This window comes from the organism of the source record quoted next, unplaced genomic scaffold, assembly GCF_019419815.1.
Source record: "Pyrus x bretschneideri cultivar Hongxiangsu unplaced genomic scaffold, Pyrus_bretschneideri_v1 Contig57, whole genome shotgun sequence".
NCBI classification, from domain to species: domain Eukaryota; kingdom Viridiplantae; phylum Streptophyta; class Magnoliopsida; order Rosales; family Rosaceae; genus Pyrus; species Pyrus x bretschneideri.
The window spans coordinates 370,922-389,812 of NW_025999795.1; the positions used below are offsets into that span (position 1 = coordinate 370,922).

Genomic DNA, 18,891 nt, shown 5'->3' on the forward strand with positions numbered 1-18,891 from the left:
GCATGCAGAACTGATTTCATAACCACCATCTATCACCAATCACATCCCACTTCCATCTTGTATATTCTTCGGGTTAACATGAAGACAATTGGTACATTTAAAAATAACCGTTACTCAATAAGATTTACTTCTAACTTTTATATTCTTCGAGTTAACATGAAGACAATTGGTACGTTTCAAAATAACCGTTACTCATTAAGATCTACTTCTAGCTTTTATATTCTTTGAGTTAACACAAACACAATTAGTACATTTCAAAATCATCATCTTCCATGTGCAATATTACGCAAAATCAGAGGCAGAAAATAAAAACAAATAAACAATAGTATTATTTCTAAAAGCAAGAAAGAGTAGAATGTCTGAGAAACTTCTCGAAGGGAATGGGCCCCTAAATGTTGACCACGCACGTGAACCCATTTTTACACGTGCTTCAATCTAATATCTACCGTAACTTCTAACTAGTAATCAATTACACACCCTCTGATTAGCCATGTGGCACTGCTTCAGCCACGGCGTTTCCTTATGACCAACATCCAACGGTTCTGATTTAACCTCGCTATCACTCGGTTGCTGAAGCCGCAAGTCGGTCTCATCCCCCTCCGAGCCATCGCCGCTGGCCTCTCTCGGGCGCTTGGCCCCTAACGCCACACCGAAAAGCTTCGGTCTCGCGTCTTCTTCCTCTTCCTTCTCCCCCTTGACGGAAAACAGCTTCCCGGGCATCAGATCGAGCGGTTTCAGCTCCGGAAGCCGCTTTCCGATTGGGAGCACGCGTAAGTCGAGACCATGCTGAAGATACTGTTGCATAGGGACTTGACCTCTGCCAACTCCTTGGTGAGGTGCATGTTCTCCTTCCTCAGCCTCTCGTTCTCGTGCATGAGTTTCGACGGAGCTCTGTTCGGCGACGAGCTTGACAATATCACCTGCTCGTCGCTGGAATTCGACGGCGACATTATCGGTTTCGCCGTTGGAACCGCCCATGCCGACGCCACCGGCGGTGCCGGAGGAGTGATTCTCCGACGTTGTATTTCGCAGAGAAGCCGCTTTCTGGCCTCTTTGGAAGCAATCGTTCGCGAATTCCCATCGGTCCGGCCCAACCTTTCGAAATCCCTGAAATTCGAATACAAAACATTCAGAAATTAATAAATTCGAACCGGAAAATCGCCGGAAATTGAAGAATTTGAAACCGAAAGATGCTTACGTAGGTGTTGAGCTGGCGGACGAAGCTGGAGAAGTTGTTGTGCTTGAAGTATTTGGGGAGCAAATCTCTGGCAAAGACGGTGGGGTTCCAGACGACGAAGCTAGATCCGTCGTCGTTCCAGGAGATAACGTCGTTGATTGAGGGATCGTCGACGAGCCGATACGTCTTGGTCAAAAACGGCGTCGGCAGAGCTCGCTGCAACGACTCGCCGTACGTGGACTCGCCATTCGGCTCCACCGGCGTCGGAGCCATATCAAAAGCCGCGCCTCCAACGGAAAAGGAAAATTGAAATGAAAATTTGGAAGATGATGAGAGCAAACCAGAGAGAGAGAGAGAGAGAGTTGGGTAGGAGAAATGGTGGTGGGAATCGGGAGTGGTGGTTCTAGAAGATTCTTGGGGAATTTATAGGGTGGAAAGTTGGGAAGAGAGAGAGATGATGATGAGAGAGAGAGGAACTCACAGAAACTCTTTCATTTTGGAGAAACTTCAGATTTTTGAGAAATTTTTTATTACAACAGAAATATAGGTACTATATCACGTGTTTTTTTTTAATTTTATTTTTAACAATGAGAAAATGTATTTTTTAAATTGTTAACTTTTTAGCACATGTATTCCATCATTGACAAAGTAACACATAATGTACCACTATGAATTTCAATCACACTAAAAAATCTCTTGATTTTCTTCCGTTGCGTGTACGGCTTATTAGAGGTTGGTAGGGATGGAAGAAGTTCGTGCGGAAATTGTATTGTGGAAAAATGCTAAATAGATTTTCTCAAAAATACCACTCTCTATGAAAGTGGCTGCCGTATGAACTGAGTGAAACTAAAAAAGATTCAATAATTAGTAATCGGATAATTCATGAATCGTCATTTAAATTAGATTTCGGAATTGAACAAATTATTCATTAACAGGAAAAAAATGCAAGATCTAAATACAATCATAAATCAAATAGGAAAAATTACATCAGACAACAAAAAGGGATTTATAACTTCTCCTTTATCATACAATGTTTTATAATGTTCATATGGAATTGACATTAAACAATGTTTTATATAGTTTCGAAATTCCATTTACAACTTTCATTACGTTTACAACGCATGCAAAATCTAAAAAAATTATAAAATGTAAACCACAATACGTACTTCAATATCTAAATTTGTAAATTGTCACATAATATTACTAATTAATCTCTATCATAATAATATAATATGTTTATGACTCTCGATTTATATCCTCCTTAATGTTACATAAGATTTATAAACACTAAGTAGTCCGGCTTTATATTAATTGAAATTACAAGTATTTAGTCCAGTTGGTTGAAAACATTTGTCTTTGTCCTTGAGGTAATTCAATGTAAATTACCTTATTGTTTGACAATAATAATTTAAAGCATCTAAGTTTAATTATATATAAATGATCACGTAACATATTCGGAAAATGATTTTTACATTCATCGTTATATTTAGCTTTTAAATTGGATAAAGCAATAAAAAAATTTTAATGGAGATTTGAAAAGGATTGTGAATAAGAAGAAAAATAAAAAAAAAAACACGTGGAGAACGTATTTCCCCCTTCTATACGGAAAGTGATATAAAATCGTGGTCTTTTTTGCCACTATTCATGAGGAAGAGCATCATCACTTTGTAACATGAGTATCTGTCAATTTAATCACATTAAATGGTTTAGTGGTAGGGGCATAAACTGCGGCTCCTCAATAAACAAAAAATGTGAGAGGTTTTAGGTTCGAGGCTCCAAGTTGCTGAGTGCGCTTGAATGTGATCACGGGCAGAATGAAATTCCCCATAGCCTCTTCCGGCTCTGAAGAAATGGATAATCATGACCTGCCATCAGTTGTCCATTTTTAAGAAATGAAATTAAATCATCAACTCATATCATGATATGAGGATTGTAAACATAGTCTAGAATATTTTGATAAACAAGATTAACAAAATCTAGTTGTTTGGGACAGCAGAAAGAAGGTACTACACATTCTTAATTTTGGCTGCAGATGGCCAAACTGGCGTGCAAAAATCGCAATATTTGATGCAAATATTTACCATGCGAGACTCAAGTTAGACTAGTTGATCATAACAATATTTCCGTCACAATATAGTATCTCCCGGGAGGAAATCTACCCTATTCTGTGCAGATTTTAGTTTGTAATATGGTTTTCTATAACACGTAGTAAACGAGTGTGAATCAACGTAACAACAAACTAAACAGAGGAGGTCAAAGTATATACCAGATAATGCGTTTGATCCTCTCTTCCCCCTTCCCTCCGGGAGGCAGAATTACACGGATGAAGTAATCAAAATTCCGTTTCAAAGCGCAACAACGCTCTCACTCAAATTTCGTGAAAAGTCCATCTCAAGGATTAGTCTTGAAGGTTGAATCAACAGATCAAATTCGTCAAGACATATGCACAATTGGCGGTCCAAGAAACTGCAGAACTATGAGGCATAAGTAGTGATTGTGCATAAACACCTTAGCCCTACTGAAATCCAAGTCGGGAACCCTGCTAGCATGCAGACTTTGATACCAAGATAACAATGCCTCGCGATCGATATTCTTGTTCACAAGCATTCCAGCCAAGGGATTAATCCACAACAAAACTGTGAACGCAATCATCATATAGTTCACATACAGAACAACTCTGCCAAACGAATCACATGACAGCATTACCAAATCAGACCTAATCGGATCCGTCCCAAGCCAAAAACACCTCGCACTCTTCACCGCCGGTATCAACAAAAAACCCGAAAAGCATCCCATCAAAACAGCAATAAACATTTCCCAAACCCATCAACAGACTCCAAATGGAAATCAATAAACTTGGGACTAAACGTGAAGCAAATCACATTTCCTAAAGCCAATCCGGCAGCTCCTAAAAGCACACTCAATTGCTTCTCGGACCGCCTCGAAGCGAATTTCTCAAAAGCAACTTTACCATGCAAAATCAACAGCTTAGAAACACCGGCAAATCCCAGCTGAACCGGAACAAAAACCCCATAAACTAAAAACCCAGAATTTTTATCGTCCGATTCGTTATTCAAGTACAACAACTGAAGCAAAAGACATGAAATTGCAACGAAGGAGAAAGTGAAGGCATTGGAATACTCATTGAAATACAGGCGGGTTTGGAGGTGAGAGTTAGAGTATTAGATTCTTGTAGGTGATCAAGAATTGTAGCATTGTTTACTTGGTTTGGGTTTTGAAGGACCAGATGGTCCAGTCCAGTTGGGACAAATGCTTGGCTGGAGTTGGGAGAAATTTTTTACTTGTGATGGGAATACGGTGATACATCACGTGTTTTATGTAAGTAGTAGTAAATTTTATTTTTAAGTTGTTAACTTTTTAACATATAAATCCCACCATTTTAATAGTGACACGTGGTGTACCACCTCGTGTGCCGAATAGTACATCACGTGCTTTTATGTAAGTAGTAATAAATTTTATTTTTTAAGTTATTAATTTTTTAACACACAAATCCCACCATTTTAATAGTAACACGTGATGTACCACCTCGTGTGCTAGATGGTACATCACGTATTTTTATATAAGTATTGGTAAATTTTATGTTTTAAGTTATTAAAATTTTAACATACAAATCTCACCATTTTAATAGTGACACGTGGTGTACCACCTCATATGCCAGTCACATTGAAAAATCTCTAAGAGAGAGAGAGAGATAGAGAGAATGTGGAGCTTTGAGATCTTAAGATCGATTGGCTTCTAAACTTCTTCTGAGGTTGTTGAAGTCAAATCGAATCCTCTGCATGCTTGTTCTTGTTGCTCAATGTTGTTGTCAAGGTCATACTTTGCCTTAGAATAGCCAACATTCTATCTTGAGTTAGCCTAAAGGTGGATAAATTCTTCGGTATGATAGATAGAACAAGTCACTCGTCTGACTACAGATACAAACATAACCTTTTACATTTGAGTATAACCCACGTAACATCGTTCAGGACCATACTATAAGATAATCAACTCGTTGCATGGGTAGTAGAACAAATGATGTGGTTCATTGGGCGGACCTCAGAATTTATTCTACAAGTGAGGTTACATGGCATGTCATAATTTGCACATTGGTGTAGAAGTCGTGAATAAACAGTTCAAGTGATTAAAGTTTGGTAAGACCAAATGCAATGACTAAATTCATACATAACTCTTCACGAATTAAGAAATTCATTTCAATGAATTATGGAAACAAAGCAACGGAAATTTATTATACAAATTCATTAATATTCATAAACATCTTACACAAATAGGGTTTGAATTATGTAATCTCCCCATTGTATATTGATCAATCCACACAACACACATCCGATGATAAAAATCTCTGTCCAAGTCATATTCACCCAACTATATCCTAAAATATAAGATTTGTCCATAATTAAAGATCAAGATTTGAGAATCGAGAATCGAGATCCTCTTCGAATTTAGAAGTCGAATCAGAAGACTCAGAAATCCTTTTTGTTCAAGGGAGAGATCCGAACTTTTGATTTATGTGAGATGGACCAATGGGTTGGTTTAATGGTCTCTATACAATTTAAGACGCAGATATCTGAAGAGATCTCAATTCAAGATTTGGAACTATTCTTGATCGATTTCTTATTGTCCTTTTTCTCTTGTTTCGTTGAAAGGTTCCCTAACCCATCACCAAATTAATGCAACCTTTTGTCACCAAAAAAAAATCAAGGGAAAATTTGAAATAGGTCCAATTTTATAGATTACTTTTTGAAATAGGTCCAATTTTTAGTGACTTTTGACTTTTGAAATAGATCCAATTTTTAGTTACTTTGGACCCATTTCAAAAAACCCCAAAAATCAATTACACCATCGCTATCGTTTCCCCCAAATAAAAGAAACCCTAGAAATAATTAATAATGATAAGATTAACATTAGCAAGAACTAATCATATACATGGATGGATGGGTGATCTCTGTTCTTAGTTGATAGGTGCAGACAGTGCCAGCTGAGGTCCATTGTGGTGCTCTTTATCATCAACCGTTCTGATCGTAATTTGTGGGACCACCTGCGGCGGGGACACGCAATTAATTAAGAAAAGATCAACCCACAGACTTAATCAAATGGTATTTATCAGTTAGAATAATATTTTGCTACGTAGGAGTTTCTAATTGCTTTATAAAGATAGCATACACAAAAAATCAATTAAAATTAAAGTCGTTTAGTTATCAAATAATATAAAAATAGAGAACGGAATTGGTAAAAACATTAAGAACCGTCTATGTATTTGTTACAATAAATTGACTAAACGATCTTAACTTTAATTCATTTTTTCAGAGATGATTTTTACAAAGTGATTCACAATATGAACAGTTTTGACTACAAACACAAAGCTCTGTGATTCTAACAGAGTTTTGTGTAGGAGATCCTACTCATTTTAATTTATTTTTTCAGAGATGATATTTACAAAGTGATTCACAATATGAACAGTTGTGATTCTAACAGAGTTTTGTGTAGGAGATCCTACTCATTTTAATTTATTTTTTTAGAGATGATATTTACAAAGTGATTCACAATATGAACAGTTTTGACTACAAACACAAAGCTCTGTGATTCTAACAGAGTTTTGTGTAGGAGATCCTACTCATCATTGAGTAAGCATTCTATCAATTTTTTTTTTTAGCACATCAACATTTTTACACTAAGGTGAGGAGGAGTTTATTTAAGCCACATAATAGACAACCTAATTTGATATTGAATTCGTCATCCACGAGATTCGAACCTAAAACCTCTCACTCCCAAGTGAAGAGGAATACCACCAGAGCGTAGTACTTACTGGCGGGATTCTATCAGTTAAACGTTTGTTAAAATGTATGTAAAACTGTAAATAGCATTACTAATTTCAGTGTTAATTGCCAACCTGATCTTCTGATGCAATGGACGGCTGAGATGATAACGTCCTCGATCTTTTATGACCTCTACCGCCCATTCTGCCACCTAGACCAAATATCATTAACGGAATAAGTACTTTTTATTACCACTAAGAAAACTACTAAACGAAAATTAGCAGAATAAATCACATAACTTCTAACTTGCACCGCATCTCAAAATATCACAACGTATATTCGATCTGCATTTTTTTTTTGTAACATAAGGGGTGGCCGTGGATCACCCAAAAAACAGCTCAAATAGTTATTACAAAAAATTCCCGAGTCCTAGAAACTCTTCCACATCTTATATGACTGAGTTCTAATCTAATCAATAGTTCTCAAAATCCATATTCGACTTGCATTTACGGTTTTTGTTTTTTAAACATTTTACGTTTACTGTTTTGTTTAGGTGCTGTTTATATATAAAGCCATTTATATATTAAACGCATATAAATTCAATTTCTATAATATTGAATTAAGGATCATTTTGGTTACGATTCCTAATCAACCTAATTGTTAGACTGAAACCTTGTTTGTTTAAATATTTTGATTGAGGTCCTTAGCCTCATTTAAGATATTGAATTCATGAATTTATGCATTTAATGTTCCACAAATTATGAAATTTAAACAAATTCAAATTATAATTTTGAATATAATAAATGCTTAAAAATAAATTTTAGAGTAATATTGTTCTTCACAAAAATTATAGCAAAATAATGTACCAACATAATTATTAACATATTTTAAAATTAACTATTGATATATTTTAAAAGATAAAATAAATACATATAGCATGGGTACATTTAGCAAAATTAAAAATGGGTACAAATAAATTAAAAATGTGAATACAAATACAAATAAAAGTTTAAAAAATATGTGCACAAAAAGGAATTAATGTATGAGTACAAAATAAAACTAAAAATAAAATTGGTACAAATAAAAAAAAAAAAGTTGCAAATTAAAAATGGGTACAAAATACAAAATAAAAATATATGATAAAAAATGAGTGCTACTAAACACACCTCAGTGTCTTATTTATCTCACCCACCATAGAAAATTAAAAAAACGTAAAATGGTATTTCCCCACCCACCATTATTCCCAGAATAACCATAATATATTTTTTTTAAATAACTCTAATATATTTTTAAATAATATTATAAATAAAGAAATAAAAATAGAAAAAAAAAATGAAAGAAAATGCAAGACCTAAGCCTAGACATTCATCATCTCCTTCACACCTAACGCCGCCCTGCAGAGACCCTGATCTCCAAACCACTCTTCCTCTTTTTTTGTCAAAACCGCAGATCTCACACCCAATTCTCTTTTTTCTCCATTGAAGTTTCTCGCCTTCATCTAGCACACGCCTATTCCTTCCTCCAACCTTTTCGTCGATTCTAATCCAAATCTTTCCCAACCTCTTTCCACCAAAGATATCACACCCCACCCACCATTATTTATTTATTATTTTAAATTATTATTTTTTTTTTTCAAAATTTTAGTACTGAATTAAATAGGAATTTAATAGTCTTCTTTTAAAATGATAAATATGTTATTAACATTTTCATTAAATGGTGGGTGAGGAAATAAGACATCGGGGTGGGAATATCACCACTCTAAAAAATTTCGCCATGAATATAAATATAACAAATATAATGTTTCTAACACTAAATGAATATATTTAGAAATAAAAAATATTTTATTATTGAAATAATTAATGGTATTTATTTAAATCTAAGGATTTGATAAAAATTGAAAATAAATAAAATTTTAGTCAATAGAGTAAGAAAAATAGGGATGAGAACCTAATTTTTTCTTGAATTAATTACCTTGTGAAGAGTTATGGTTTTTGGAAATTCTGCTGCTGGTTTTGAGATCTAGGGTTGAGTCGGAAGTGTCCGGAAAGTACCGGTCGAGACGAGGAGGACGACGGTGATCCTTCTTCTTCTCAAACATGGCACGCACGAAGGATTCCTCCATGCTGTTCAAAAACTTGACGTGCTTCTCGTTCGTCCACGACCTACTGTTCAACAACTCCATTCTTACTAGTTCCGATCTTAATTCCGCCATCAGCCACGGAGGTTTGGAGAGGAAGTAGCTGGTCTATAGCCACTGGCCACGCTGTTGGATGATTGAAAATTTTGATGGCGTAGGTTGGTATGTCTTAGTTTTGAAGCTTCGATGGGTCTCTGTGTGTGTGTGTGTGTGTGTGTGTGTGTGTGTATATATATGATATTATATATGGAGCATATGTTTTGATTGATATGTAATATTATTTCTTTTCGAAAGGGAAAATACCGGTTGTATTTCGGACACACTGAAAATCTATTTGAAAGTTTGGAGGAGTATAGAAAGTAAACCTACTCGCTCTCCTCGAGCGATATGTGTTTGGCTCATCAAAATATCACTATTCAAATATCCCGACTCTCTCCAAAGATATTAATCGTAACAAATTTAGATTTTGTGCGTGTAGGATTTATTATTCTTTGGAAGATATTTGGAATACTAATTAGTGGACTGCAATTCAATTAATTCATTAAAAAATTAATCGACTAAATAATATTTTTATAGGTGAAAATTCAACACGATATTCATTAAGATATTAGAGCAATGCTTCGAAACGCGATATCTTAAAAAAAAACAAATAATGAGTTTGAGAAGGAAGACTAAAACGGACAGAATTCATACAAATAACTTTAAAGATTAATGGTTTATTTTTAAATAATTGAAACCGCTTATAAAAATGGGATTTTTTAACTTTAATCATTAAGAAGATTGAAATTTAAAATAAAGTTGGTGTTAGATTACATCTTGATTATAATCTCTTGATGGGTCATTAATTCAAAATAATTAATGTGCATTTTATTTAATGTCTCCCATTAAATATTTGAATTTATTAACATACAAATTTTAATTTGTTTTTTGACCAAAAAAAGTTTTTTAATTTATTAATTTTGTTTAACATTCTTCAAACTTGAAAGACTCAATTAATGTACCTAAATGTATTATATTGAACTTATGTATTTAAATGTTAGTACCAAAATATATGCACCGAAATGTATTATATTAAATTAATGTATCTAAATGTGTGTACCAAAATGTATGCACCGAAATATTAGTATCAAAATGTATTGTATTGAATTAATGTACCTAAATGTTTGTATCGAAATGTATGTACCTAAATGTATGCACCGAAATATATTATAATGAATTTAATGTACCTAAACGAAGAAGACAAAGTACATCGAAATATATTATATAACAAAAATTAGTTTATCTAAATGTTTACAACAAAATATATTACGATAAATTAAATGAAAATAAATGAGGTTATTAATGTACCAAGGGACTAAAATTAGATTTTGATCTTATTTATGGTTTTAATCTAAAAATCATCTTTATCAAGGATTAAAATGAAGTTTTCTAAATAATTTTTTTGAAATCCATCTTTATTAAAAATACAAGTTAAGTTTGACAAATATTTTTCTCAAAAACCGCTCTCAATTATGTAAAAACACCTTTCAAACGAAGTACATATCGTGAAACGGTTAATTAGTGGACTAATTTGTTTTCTTATTTTCGTTATGTTTAGACTTTGGAGGATTTAACGAGTGGTCCACGTTAGCCCAGCGTGCACAACTCGATTATCAAAAAATCAAATTTCCAAAAACAAAATGGAGATGGAAAACAATGGGTCGACTCGACGGGGCTAGTAACGCGAATACGAAGCTTTTCTGCAGTCGAGGAGGTAGAGGGAGGAAAGCACGTGGCTGAAAATATCTACAAATAGCTTTTAACAGAACTTTAAAAAAAAGTTTCTATTACTGTTTATTTAACGAAAAATCATATTTTTACACTAAAAAGTTAATCATAATAATATTCACTTTACCCTTTATTTTATCCTTATCGTTAAAACTCAAAATTTTCAAATTCTTTTCCTTAGTTTTCTCAGCTTTTATTGGTGGGGCAAAATATCTAACACAACTTTATACGTTTTATATTTTTGGTCAAATGAACTTTATATGACCAACTCAACTTATGTGCTCCGACAGATATTTTGGGATGACTAAAGACGGTAGGACTAGGAAAGAGTTAAATTACGAAAATATCTCCACATGTCCCTATTAAGATATGACGTATTTTTGCGCACAACGATAATGTTAACTTTTTTCACGTGTTTACTATAAATCTAATTATCTATCACGTGTCATTTTATTTAATTCTAATTAACATTTTTCAAAATTGAAAAAGAAATATTTAATGTGAAAGTTAACCAGAGTTAGGTAAAAGGATACATGTGGCTGATGATTAAGTATATGATGAACATATATCATAATTATAATGGTGAGCAAAAATACACCTCTTAAGATATTAACATGCTTACTATACTCCAGTTGGGTCTCATGTGGGCCTTGTTGATGTACAATCTAAGTAGAGCGATAATTTCAGACATGACAATTTTGGAACTAATCATTCAATAAGCATAGGACGATTAACAATTAAATATTGATTGCCATGATTAGAACCCGACTAACACTGACCCCCCCTAGCAACGGGTTGTGAAAATTGAAAGAGAAAAAAAAGAAAGGAAAATTAATAAAAAGGGTTTGAAAATTTTGAGTTTTAACGATAAGGACAAAATAAAGGGTAAACTGAATAATACCAGGATTGACATTTTAGTATAAAAATGTGATTTTTTGTTAAAGTGAACAGTACCGAGAACTTTTCGTTAAAGTTCCCAAAAAAGAACTCAATGACATTGTTCTTATGAATTCTATGACTTTTGTATTAGAGAATTGTCGTTTTTATATTTTTGCATGTTGATTAACACGACCACGGCCATTGCCGCCCCTAGTTCCGAATCTTCCGACCCCTTGTTATTCAATATTTTGTTATATAAAGTGGTATAAAACTAAAATACAGGTGATGAAGGTCAAATATTCGTTCCCATCATTAGATATATATTCTATAGAAAATAATAAACTGCACATCATCTTTGTCTTCCCACTCACCTTTGTTTAGTTATGTCTTTTATTTGTGTTGTCCATTCAATTCGACGATTATAAATAAAACGGAATGTTGTGGTTGGAGCTAGAACGATAGAAAAAGTTTATTATCATTTTTTATTACATTCTGTTGGGCCTCTAAGGCCCAGAATTTCAACAGAAGAGAAAAAGAGAGCCCAGTGATGGGCCCACATTCATCAGGTAATCGCGGTCACTCGAGGTTGGTGTGGCGAGCTCGTACGGCTTCAGGGCTCTGACCCAAAACCTCACCCAGCTTGTACACCACCATCTCAAACAACACAAACAAAGCCCCCTCATACACGCTCCCCATCGGAAGCAACGGCCGAGAATTCATCACATCCCCATCACCACCCGCATCATTCGCCATGGTCTGCGCTGGCACATAGCCCACCACACTAGCGTGCCTCACGCACGATCCGGTCTCCGGCTGCGCCGTCAGCAGGAGGACTCGACCACCGTTCGATCGAGCAACGGAGCAAAGTGCATCCACAGTGAAAAACCCACCTGGGCCGGCTGAGGCAATGAGTAGATCGGCAGCTGTGATTGGGGGAGTGGTCATGTCGAACACCATGTGGGCCGAGAGGCCTAAGTGGGCAAGGCGCATGCACAGGGCCTTCACCATTAGACCCTCTCGGCCCACCCCATAGAGGAAGACACGGCCGTTTCGAGCCGCTGTGGAAGAGAGCTCAGTGACCAAAAGGTCGAGGACTGGTGGGTAGGGGTGGGTTGGTACAGCGAAGATAGAGGCTAAGTGGCTGCAAATTTGGGAAGCAAGCTCTGAAGCCATTGCTCTGAGTCTCAAGGATAAGAGAGTAGTGATCAGTGTGACCTAAATATGTGAGTGAGGTGTTGCCACCAAGTGCCACGTCAGCATTTAAACAAAAATATCTCTCGGTCTCGGACATTTTTATGAAAGGGAAATAAAGTTGAACTATTTACAAACAAAAAGCTTAATAAAAAGATACAAATTGCAGTCAGATGAGCATATTCTTATCAAGAAGGAACCAAAAACTGTAATCCAAATGTCAGTAAAATGATAAAAGGAAGTCTTAGCTTTGGCTTGATCTTCTAAGCGTCATTTGCCGGAGGTCCGGAAGAGTTTTTGGTTGATGAGGTAACATCTTTGTCGATATCTATTTCTTTGACACCGGCAGTTAACGAAGAGGAACCAGATTTCTTCTCCTTCTCCTTATCTGTGTCAAGGTTCTCGTCCTCGTCCTCCTCTTCATCATCGAGCAAAGAAGCTTTCCGCCTGAGTTCTTTTACTTTCTGGAATTCATCATAATGGGCTCTTCTGTGCTCCCTAAAACTCTTGCTTTTCTCAGAATCTGGCAAAGTCCGACAGCAAGAAGGCAGAATAGACAGCCGCAAGTCAGTACAGGATTGTTGGCAGATGAATAGTATAAATGCAAATGAGTGGTAGAGGAATTTGAAAAATATGCCCGATTTTATAAACTGGGCACAAGGGAAATGAAAACTAGAAGAGGATTAAGCAATATCGGAAACATAAGTTCCGCCCATTAACAGAATATAATGAGGACAAGTTTAGAAGCAATAATAACCTCTAAATATGTTCATTGGGATCTTATATCATGTGTCTTACACGAAGTAAATTAATATCATCTGATGCAACTTCAATCATATCCATGTATTGATCCACTTGCATTAGTATTCTAAGCAGCGGATGACTAAAATATAATACTAATCAGTCGACTGTATTGAAATATAGTGAAAGTCGTAAGTCGTAACAAATGCCGATGGAAAGTGTTAACTTAAGGGGAAAAAAGAAAAGGAGATGAGTGAAGACCTTCATCATCTTGTTCCATAGCATCAGCCTCATCCTCAGATGATGTCCAGCCAGTAGACCGTTGGGTGCTCTTTCCACTTGATGATGCCACATCACTCAAAGCAGTTCGTATTGCTTCTGCATGATCTGCATCACCAACACAATCATCGAAGGTACCCCCCCGCATAGGAGACAGAGATCCTGCCAAGATTGCAGTGCCATCGGAAATGATAAGTTTCGACATACAAGAAAACGTTTTCTTTTTTTCAGGAAACAAGTATTGAAAACCTATAATGAAATGAAGCATTACCATTTGAAAAGGTATAATCATCAAAACTTAGAAGACAAATAAAAACACGGGATTCATGCATATACAGTTGACATAAACCAACATACCATACTCATCATCGGTCATCATGGGGTGGTATGGCGTCTTCGGCTCAGTAATTTTCTGCCTTACAGGTTTATTTGCTTCAATTTCTCCAATATTAGCCTCGTCCCATCTAACTCGGCCTCTGCCACTCAATAAACAACATCTAAAATCAGTATACCTATAAACTTCAACCATCTAATAACAAACAGAAAGTAAGCAGAATTTTACAAAAACCGAAACCATTTCCTAAAGCATGACTTAATGCAACATTTCTAAGAATTTAATATAAACCAAACCCGAAAAGTATAACGAAAACAGCAGGAGACAGATTGAATTACTTCATTTTGCTAAGCAGCTGATTCCGCAAAAGCACCCCAACAAGGAACTGATCAACTGAATCCAATTCTCTGAAACAAAATCGCAGAATTAGATGTTAAATTCTCGAAAATTAAGCATAACAAATCACAACCGCATTCTAGGTCATCAAAACTGCATTAACGATATTGAATTATATACACACAAAAACCTAAAAAAACAGAAAAATTCAATTCAATTTCTCACAAATTAATCCACGTCTAGTAAAAAGCGCACAATAAGAGCAATATACAATACAGCCACAGATCAATAGCGCATTAAAGCCCTAATCAACCTAATCTTTCAAAAACGAAGAAAATGAACCTTCGGAAACATGTCAATTAACTGTCAATTAACAGCAGTTGGTTAAAGGATCGGAAAAATTCCCTTTTCCTTCATTTTCCTGCGTTTTCCGGGAAAATTTAAGCGCAAAAATCAAATTAAAAGTAGGAAAAAGAAGAGAGCAGGAAATATAAATAAATTTTGATACCTTCTTACTTCCTTTGGAGAAATTGAGCGTTCGTTCGAAGCGCTGAATCGAATTTTTGTTTGCTGGTTTTATGATTTTCCGGGCTTACTAAATTACCCTAACGAATAGCATCTAATATCGATCGAAGCCATCCAAGGGCTTTCCAGCGTGTGCAGATCTCGGACCGTTAAATACAAATTACAACCGCTATGATCTAACCACGTCAGCCACGGATTTTTGGAATTTGATTGAATTATGACGTGAATCTGTGAGAGAGAGAATTTTTACCCAGAATTTAGCTAAATCACGAAAAATCTTGATTAGTTAAGTTAAGTATTAATCTCGTCATTTATGAAAATAACTAAACATAAAGCAAATAACATTTGTGAGTTATAATTGACGCAATAACAACGCAAAAAAAAAAAAAAATTGATGCAATAAAAAAAACAATAATATGTTTTTTATTTATTTATTTTTTTATAAGAAACAACAACAACAAAAACAGTGGGACGAGGAGTGATGTCTTTGCATTACGGTACGAATTCAAACTTTATCGATTTCCTTATATAACATCTAATATAACAAATCAATCTATTTTTATTAAAAAAAAAAAAGTTTTAACGAAACATTCCTGGTACTGTTTATTTTAACTAAAAATCATATTTTACTCTAAAATGACTTATGATACTATTCAAAATTTTAATCATTTTTTCATTAGTTTTCTTAAAAAAAAAAAAAAAAAAACGTAAAATGTAATTACAAATCTGGGAAATAAAAATATAAGAGAGAGACAGAGAGTTTGGAGCTTAAGAAGAAGAAGCTGTTATTTGGGGGCCCGATTGCGGACATAGAAGAGAAGCAGCAGCTCTTCCCTCAGACTGTAAGAATTCGAGATTTTGGTTTCATAGGTGAAATTTGTTGGTTGATCTGGATTATTTTATTAAACCCGGTTCTGTCTCTGAATTTTACGGCTGAACGGAATTGGGTCGTGTTAATTTTCATTTTTTTTAAATTTTTTGGGTCAAACAGGTTTCTTGATTGGCTTATTTCGTGAGGTTAATTGGAGATCTCTTTTTTGTTTTTGTTATAATTTTATGCTGTTTTAATGTGTTGTTGATGTTCTTCATCTAATAAGATGTCAATATTTTGCGAATTGGATTTGGCTGTTGTTCTGCATCTGGAAAAGGTTTTGATTTCTGTAACTTGTGTTGATTCCGGCAATGTGATAAGTGGAATTAGAATTGTATATTTGTGACAAGATTGGAGGGCGAGCTTGGCGCAACAGAAAGGTTGCTCTTTTGTGACCGAAAGGTCACAGGTTTGAGTCATGGAAACAGCCTCTTGCAAAGTAAGGGTAAGGCTGCCTACGATTGATGTTCCTGCAAAGTGGGAGCCTTGTTGGCTTGGGGTCGCCCTTTTATATTTGTAAAAAGATTGGCCATTTTTATTGAGTGCGTGCAATGTGAGAAGTGGAATTAGAATTGATGAGGACAGTTGAGAAAGTTAAGCTGCAAAATGTATTGAGTGCGTGCGAATTCCATTCAGATTTTGGAATGTATATTTGTAACAAGATTGGCCATTTGTATTTTGTTTCAGGCGGTATTTTCGTAGGGTTGAGGAAGATAAAGTTGTTATCGGTTCCAGAGGAGGAACTTGAAGCTTGGTAGGGATAGAATAGTAAACAAATTACACTAGGCAGAGATGTTTTCGTTGTTTTACGGACTATGGAAATATATGTTCAGTAAGACGGAGTTTCATGTGCTCATTCTTGGAATCGACAAGGCTGGGAAGACGGTAATACACCTTCCTGTAATCTTTTAGTTATTGTGCTTTTCGTTGCCATTTTGAGATGCTTTTATCTTTGGTCACGTTAGTGGATTTTATTCTTCAAGTTTTTTAACGATTTTTCAGAAACATCAGATGTAATTTTAATCTGGTTTTACTTTGTAGACTTTGCTCGAGAAGTTGAAGTCAATGTACTCAAACTTGGAGGGTCTCCCTCCTGATCGAATTGTTCCAACTGTGGGACTAAATATTGGTCGTATTGAAGCATCAAATACCAAGCTTGTGTTCTGGGACCTAGGGGGTCAGGTATGTGAAATATATCCTTGCCATTTATCTTATTTCATCTTTCGTATTCCTTCGTTTAACATAGATTTTCACTCCTTTATTCTAAACCATAAACTGCTAGCATCAAAATTCAGATGTACTTTTCCTTGGAAAACATTACTAGTTTAGCAGTAGTAGATTGTTATCATGTACCAGGATCGATATGGTCTCCAAATGTTGCGAATCAGTCACTTTCTCTAGTATAAATTTTCATTTTTGAGATGGGCAGTCACAAGGGTTGTTTGTTTTGCTGTCAGCCTGGTCTTCGCTCAATCTGGGAGAAATATTATGAAGAAGCACATGCTGTGGTCTATGTAATTGATGCCACTTGTCCATCACGTTTTGAAGATTCAAAATCTGCATTAGGTAGGTGGTGTTCAATTGCTGAATCTTGTGAACATATTCTGCGGCATTTGTAATTATCGTATCCTATGATAGCATAGCTATTGAAGTTGAGGAATAACAAAATTACATGATGCACTGCCCTGATATTACTACTTTTGAAAACCAGAAAAAGTTCTTCGGCATGAGGATTTGCAAGGAGCTCCTCTATTGATTTTGGCCAACAAGCAGGTGAGAGGCTAAATTGTTCCCCGCACAAAATCACAAGCAACCTAGTGATGAATCTTTCAGAAATTTTTGGCTGCATGTCTTATTAAAACAGAAGTTCATAAATTTCGCATTTTCTTCAGAATGTACACGCAGAAATCCATGTGCATAAGTCCTTATTGGGTGACATCTATGTAGACGGGTTGTAATTTGTTGTGCATCCTCGTCCCCAATATATGGAACTGTTTTCTTTTATATTTGATGTAACCATGTGTTATTTCCTCCGCCATCTATCTTTTTATATTGTATATGGTTTTTATTTTAAATCTTGTAATGTGAAATCTAGTTATGGCATCCGTAATGTTGATTTAAGCTGCTTTTTAATTAAGATAATAATAAAAAGAAAAATATGCTCCGTAAATCTCTCCTTTTTGTCACTTCATTGAAATGTCTTTGCAATTGCAGGACGTTGCTGATTCTGTATCAGCTGAGGAACTTGCTCGATATCTGGATCTTAAAAAGTTGGATGAAAGGGTTTTTATGTTTGAAGCCGTTTCAGCATACGATGGGTAAGTGGATCTTTTCTAGACTCCATTGCTTCACCAAATAGGCAGATAGTTAACTCTTTATTAGCTCCGAACGTGGAAAGGGTAATTTGTCACTTGATGAACCACATTTCACATTGAAAAATAATTCTCAGCACTGAGATGCCGTAAAATACAAAATGCAATAGCTAAGCACTTCGACATTTGATTGCAGGATGGGGATTAAAGAAAGCGTGGAGTGGTTGGTGGAGGTAATGGAGAGAAGCAAGAGAACCGAAACACTGAGAGCCCGAGCAGGCCCGGCTTCTGCCTAGAATGGCATTGTATGAATCGACATGCAGTTTTCTTGCCTTGCTCTGCTTCTGTACCAATTGTGTAAGTAAATCAGGCTTTTTGAATTCTAATTAAATTACTACATGATTCAAAGTAAAAAAAAAATCAAGATTTCACTTGTTTTCTTCCTCCTAGTGTGCTGCTAATTACTGTTCTGTGGATCTTGTTTTTGAAATATCGTTTCCTGCTGTATGGATCATTGAGCAAATTACGCTGTTACGAATCAAGTTGCAGAGTGAATTTTGTGTCG

General features: G+C 35.4%; 5 protein-coding genes across 9 annotated transcripts; 1 reads left to right on the forward strand and 4 right to left on the reverse strand.

The window, feature by feature from the left end:
* Positions 1–306: 306 nt before the first annotated feature.
* LOC103960544 (heat stress transcription factor B-2a) lies at positions 307–1,668 on the reverse strand. The gene is given in 4 exon segments (XM_048571147.1): positions 307–746; positions 749–1,043; positions 1,045–1,107; positions 1,199–1,668. Coding segments are annotated over 4 exon segments (891 nt in total). The 5' UTR covers positions 1,451–1,668; the 3' UTR covers positions 307–465.
* Positions 1,669–6,060: 4,392 nt separating this feature from the next.
* Positions 6,061–9,327, reverse strand: LOC125471107. The gene is made up of 3 exons (XM_048571062.1): positions 8,926–9,327; positions 7,089–7,165; positions 6,061–6,236 (listed from the first exon to the last, which is right to left on the reverse strand). Exons 1-3 carry the CDS (start codon positions 9,164–9,166, stop codon positions 6,150–6,152), a joined length of 405 nt encoding a protein of 134 aa, XP_048427019.1. The 5' UTR covers positions 9,167–9,327; the 3' UTR covers positions 6,061–6,149.
* A 2,854-nt stretch (positions 9,328–12,181) lies between these two features.
* On the reverse strand, positions 12,182–12,943 carry LOC125471132 (3-hexulose-6-phosphate isomerase-like). Its single transcript, XM_048571210.1, has one exon. It carries the CDS (start codon positions 12,908–12,910, stop codon positions 12,314–12,316), a length of 597 nt encoding a protein of 198 aa, XP_048427167.1. The 5' UTR covers positions 12,911–12,943; the 3' UTR covers positions 12,182–12,313.
* A 53-nt stretch (positions 12,944–12,996) lies between these two features.
* LOC125471133 (protein phosphatase inhibitor 2-like) lies at positions 12,997–15,267 on the reverse strand. Of its 4 annotated transcripts, none has more exons than XM_048571211.1 (5): positions 15,127–15,267; positions 14,621–14,689; positions 14,306–14,430; positions 13,931–14,110; positions 12,997–13,451 (listed from the first exon to the last, which is right to left on the reverse strand). In XM_048571211.1, the coding sequence occupies exons 2-5, from the start codon at positions 14,623–14,625 to the stop codon at positions 13,192–13,194; spliced, it is 570 nt and encodes a 189-aa protein (XP_048427168.1). In that variant the 5' UTR covers positions 14,626–14,689; positions 15,127–15,267; the 3' UTR covers positions 12,997–13,191. The 4 variants fall into 4 exon arrangements, with proteins under 4 accessions (XP_048427168.1, XP_048427170.1, XP_048427169.1 ...); XM_048571213.1 differs by having other exon boundaries at positions 14,306–14,424; positions 15,127–15,266; XM_048571212.1 differs by lacking the exon at positions 15,127–15,267 and adding an exon at positions 14,961–15,084.
* A 583-nt stretch (positions 15,268–15,850) lies between these two features.
* On the forward strand, positions 15,851–18,769 carry LOC125471116 (ADP-ribosylation factor-related protein 1-like). Of its 2 annotated transcripts, none has more exons than XM_048571099.1 (7): positions 15,851–15,985; positions 16,702–16,899; positions 17,056–17,196; positions 17,472–17,580; positions 17,726–17,787; positions 18,229–18,332; positions 18,523–18,769. In XM_048571099.1, the coding sequence occupies exons 2-7, from the start codon at positions 16,807–16,809 to the stop codon at positions 18,620–18,622; spliced, it is 609 nt and encodes a 202-aa protein (XP_048427056.1). In that variant the 5' UTR covers positions 15,851–15,985; positions 16,702–16,806; the 3' UTR covers positions 18,623–18,769. The 2 variants fall into 2 exon arrangements, with proteins under 2 accessions (XP_048427056.1, XP_048427057.1); XM_048571100.1 differs by lacking the exon at positions 15,851–15,985 and adding an exon at positions 16,000–16,459.
* Positions 18,770–18,891: the final 122 nt, after the last annotated feature.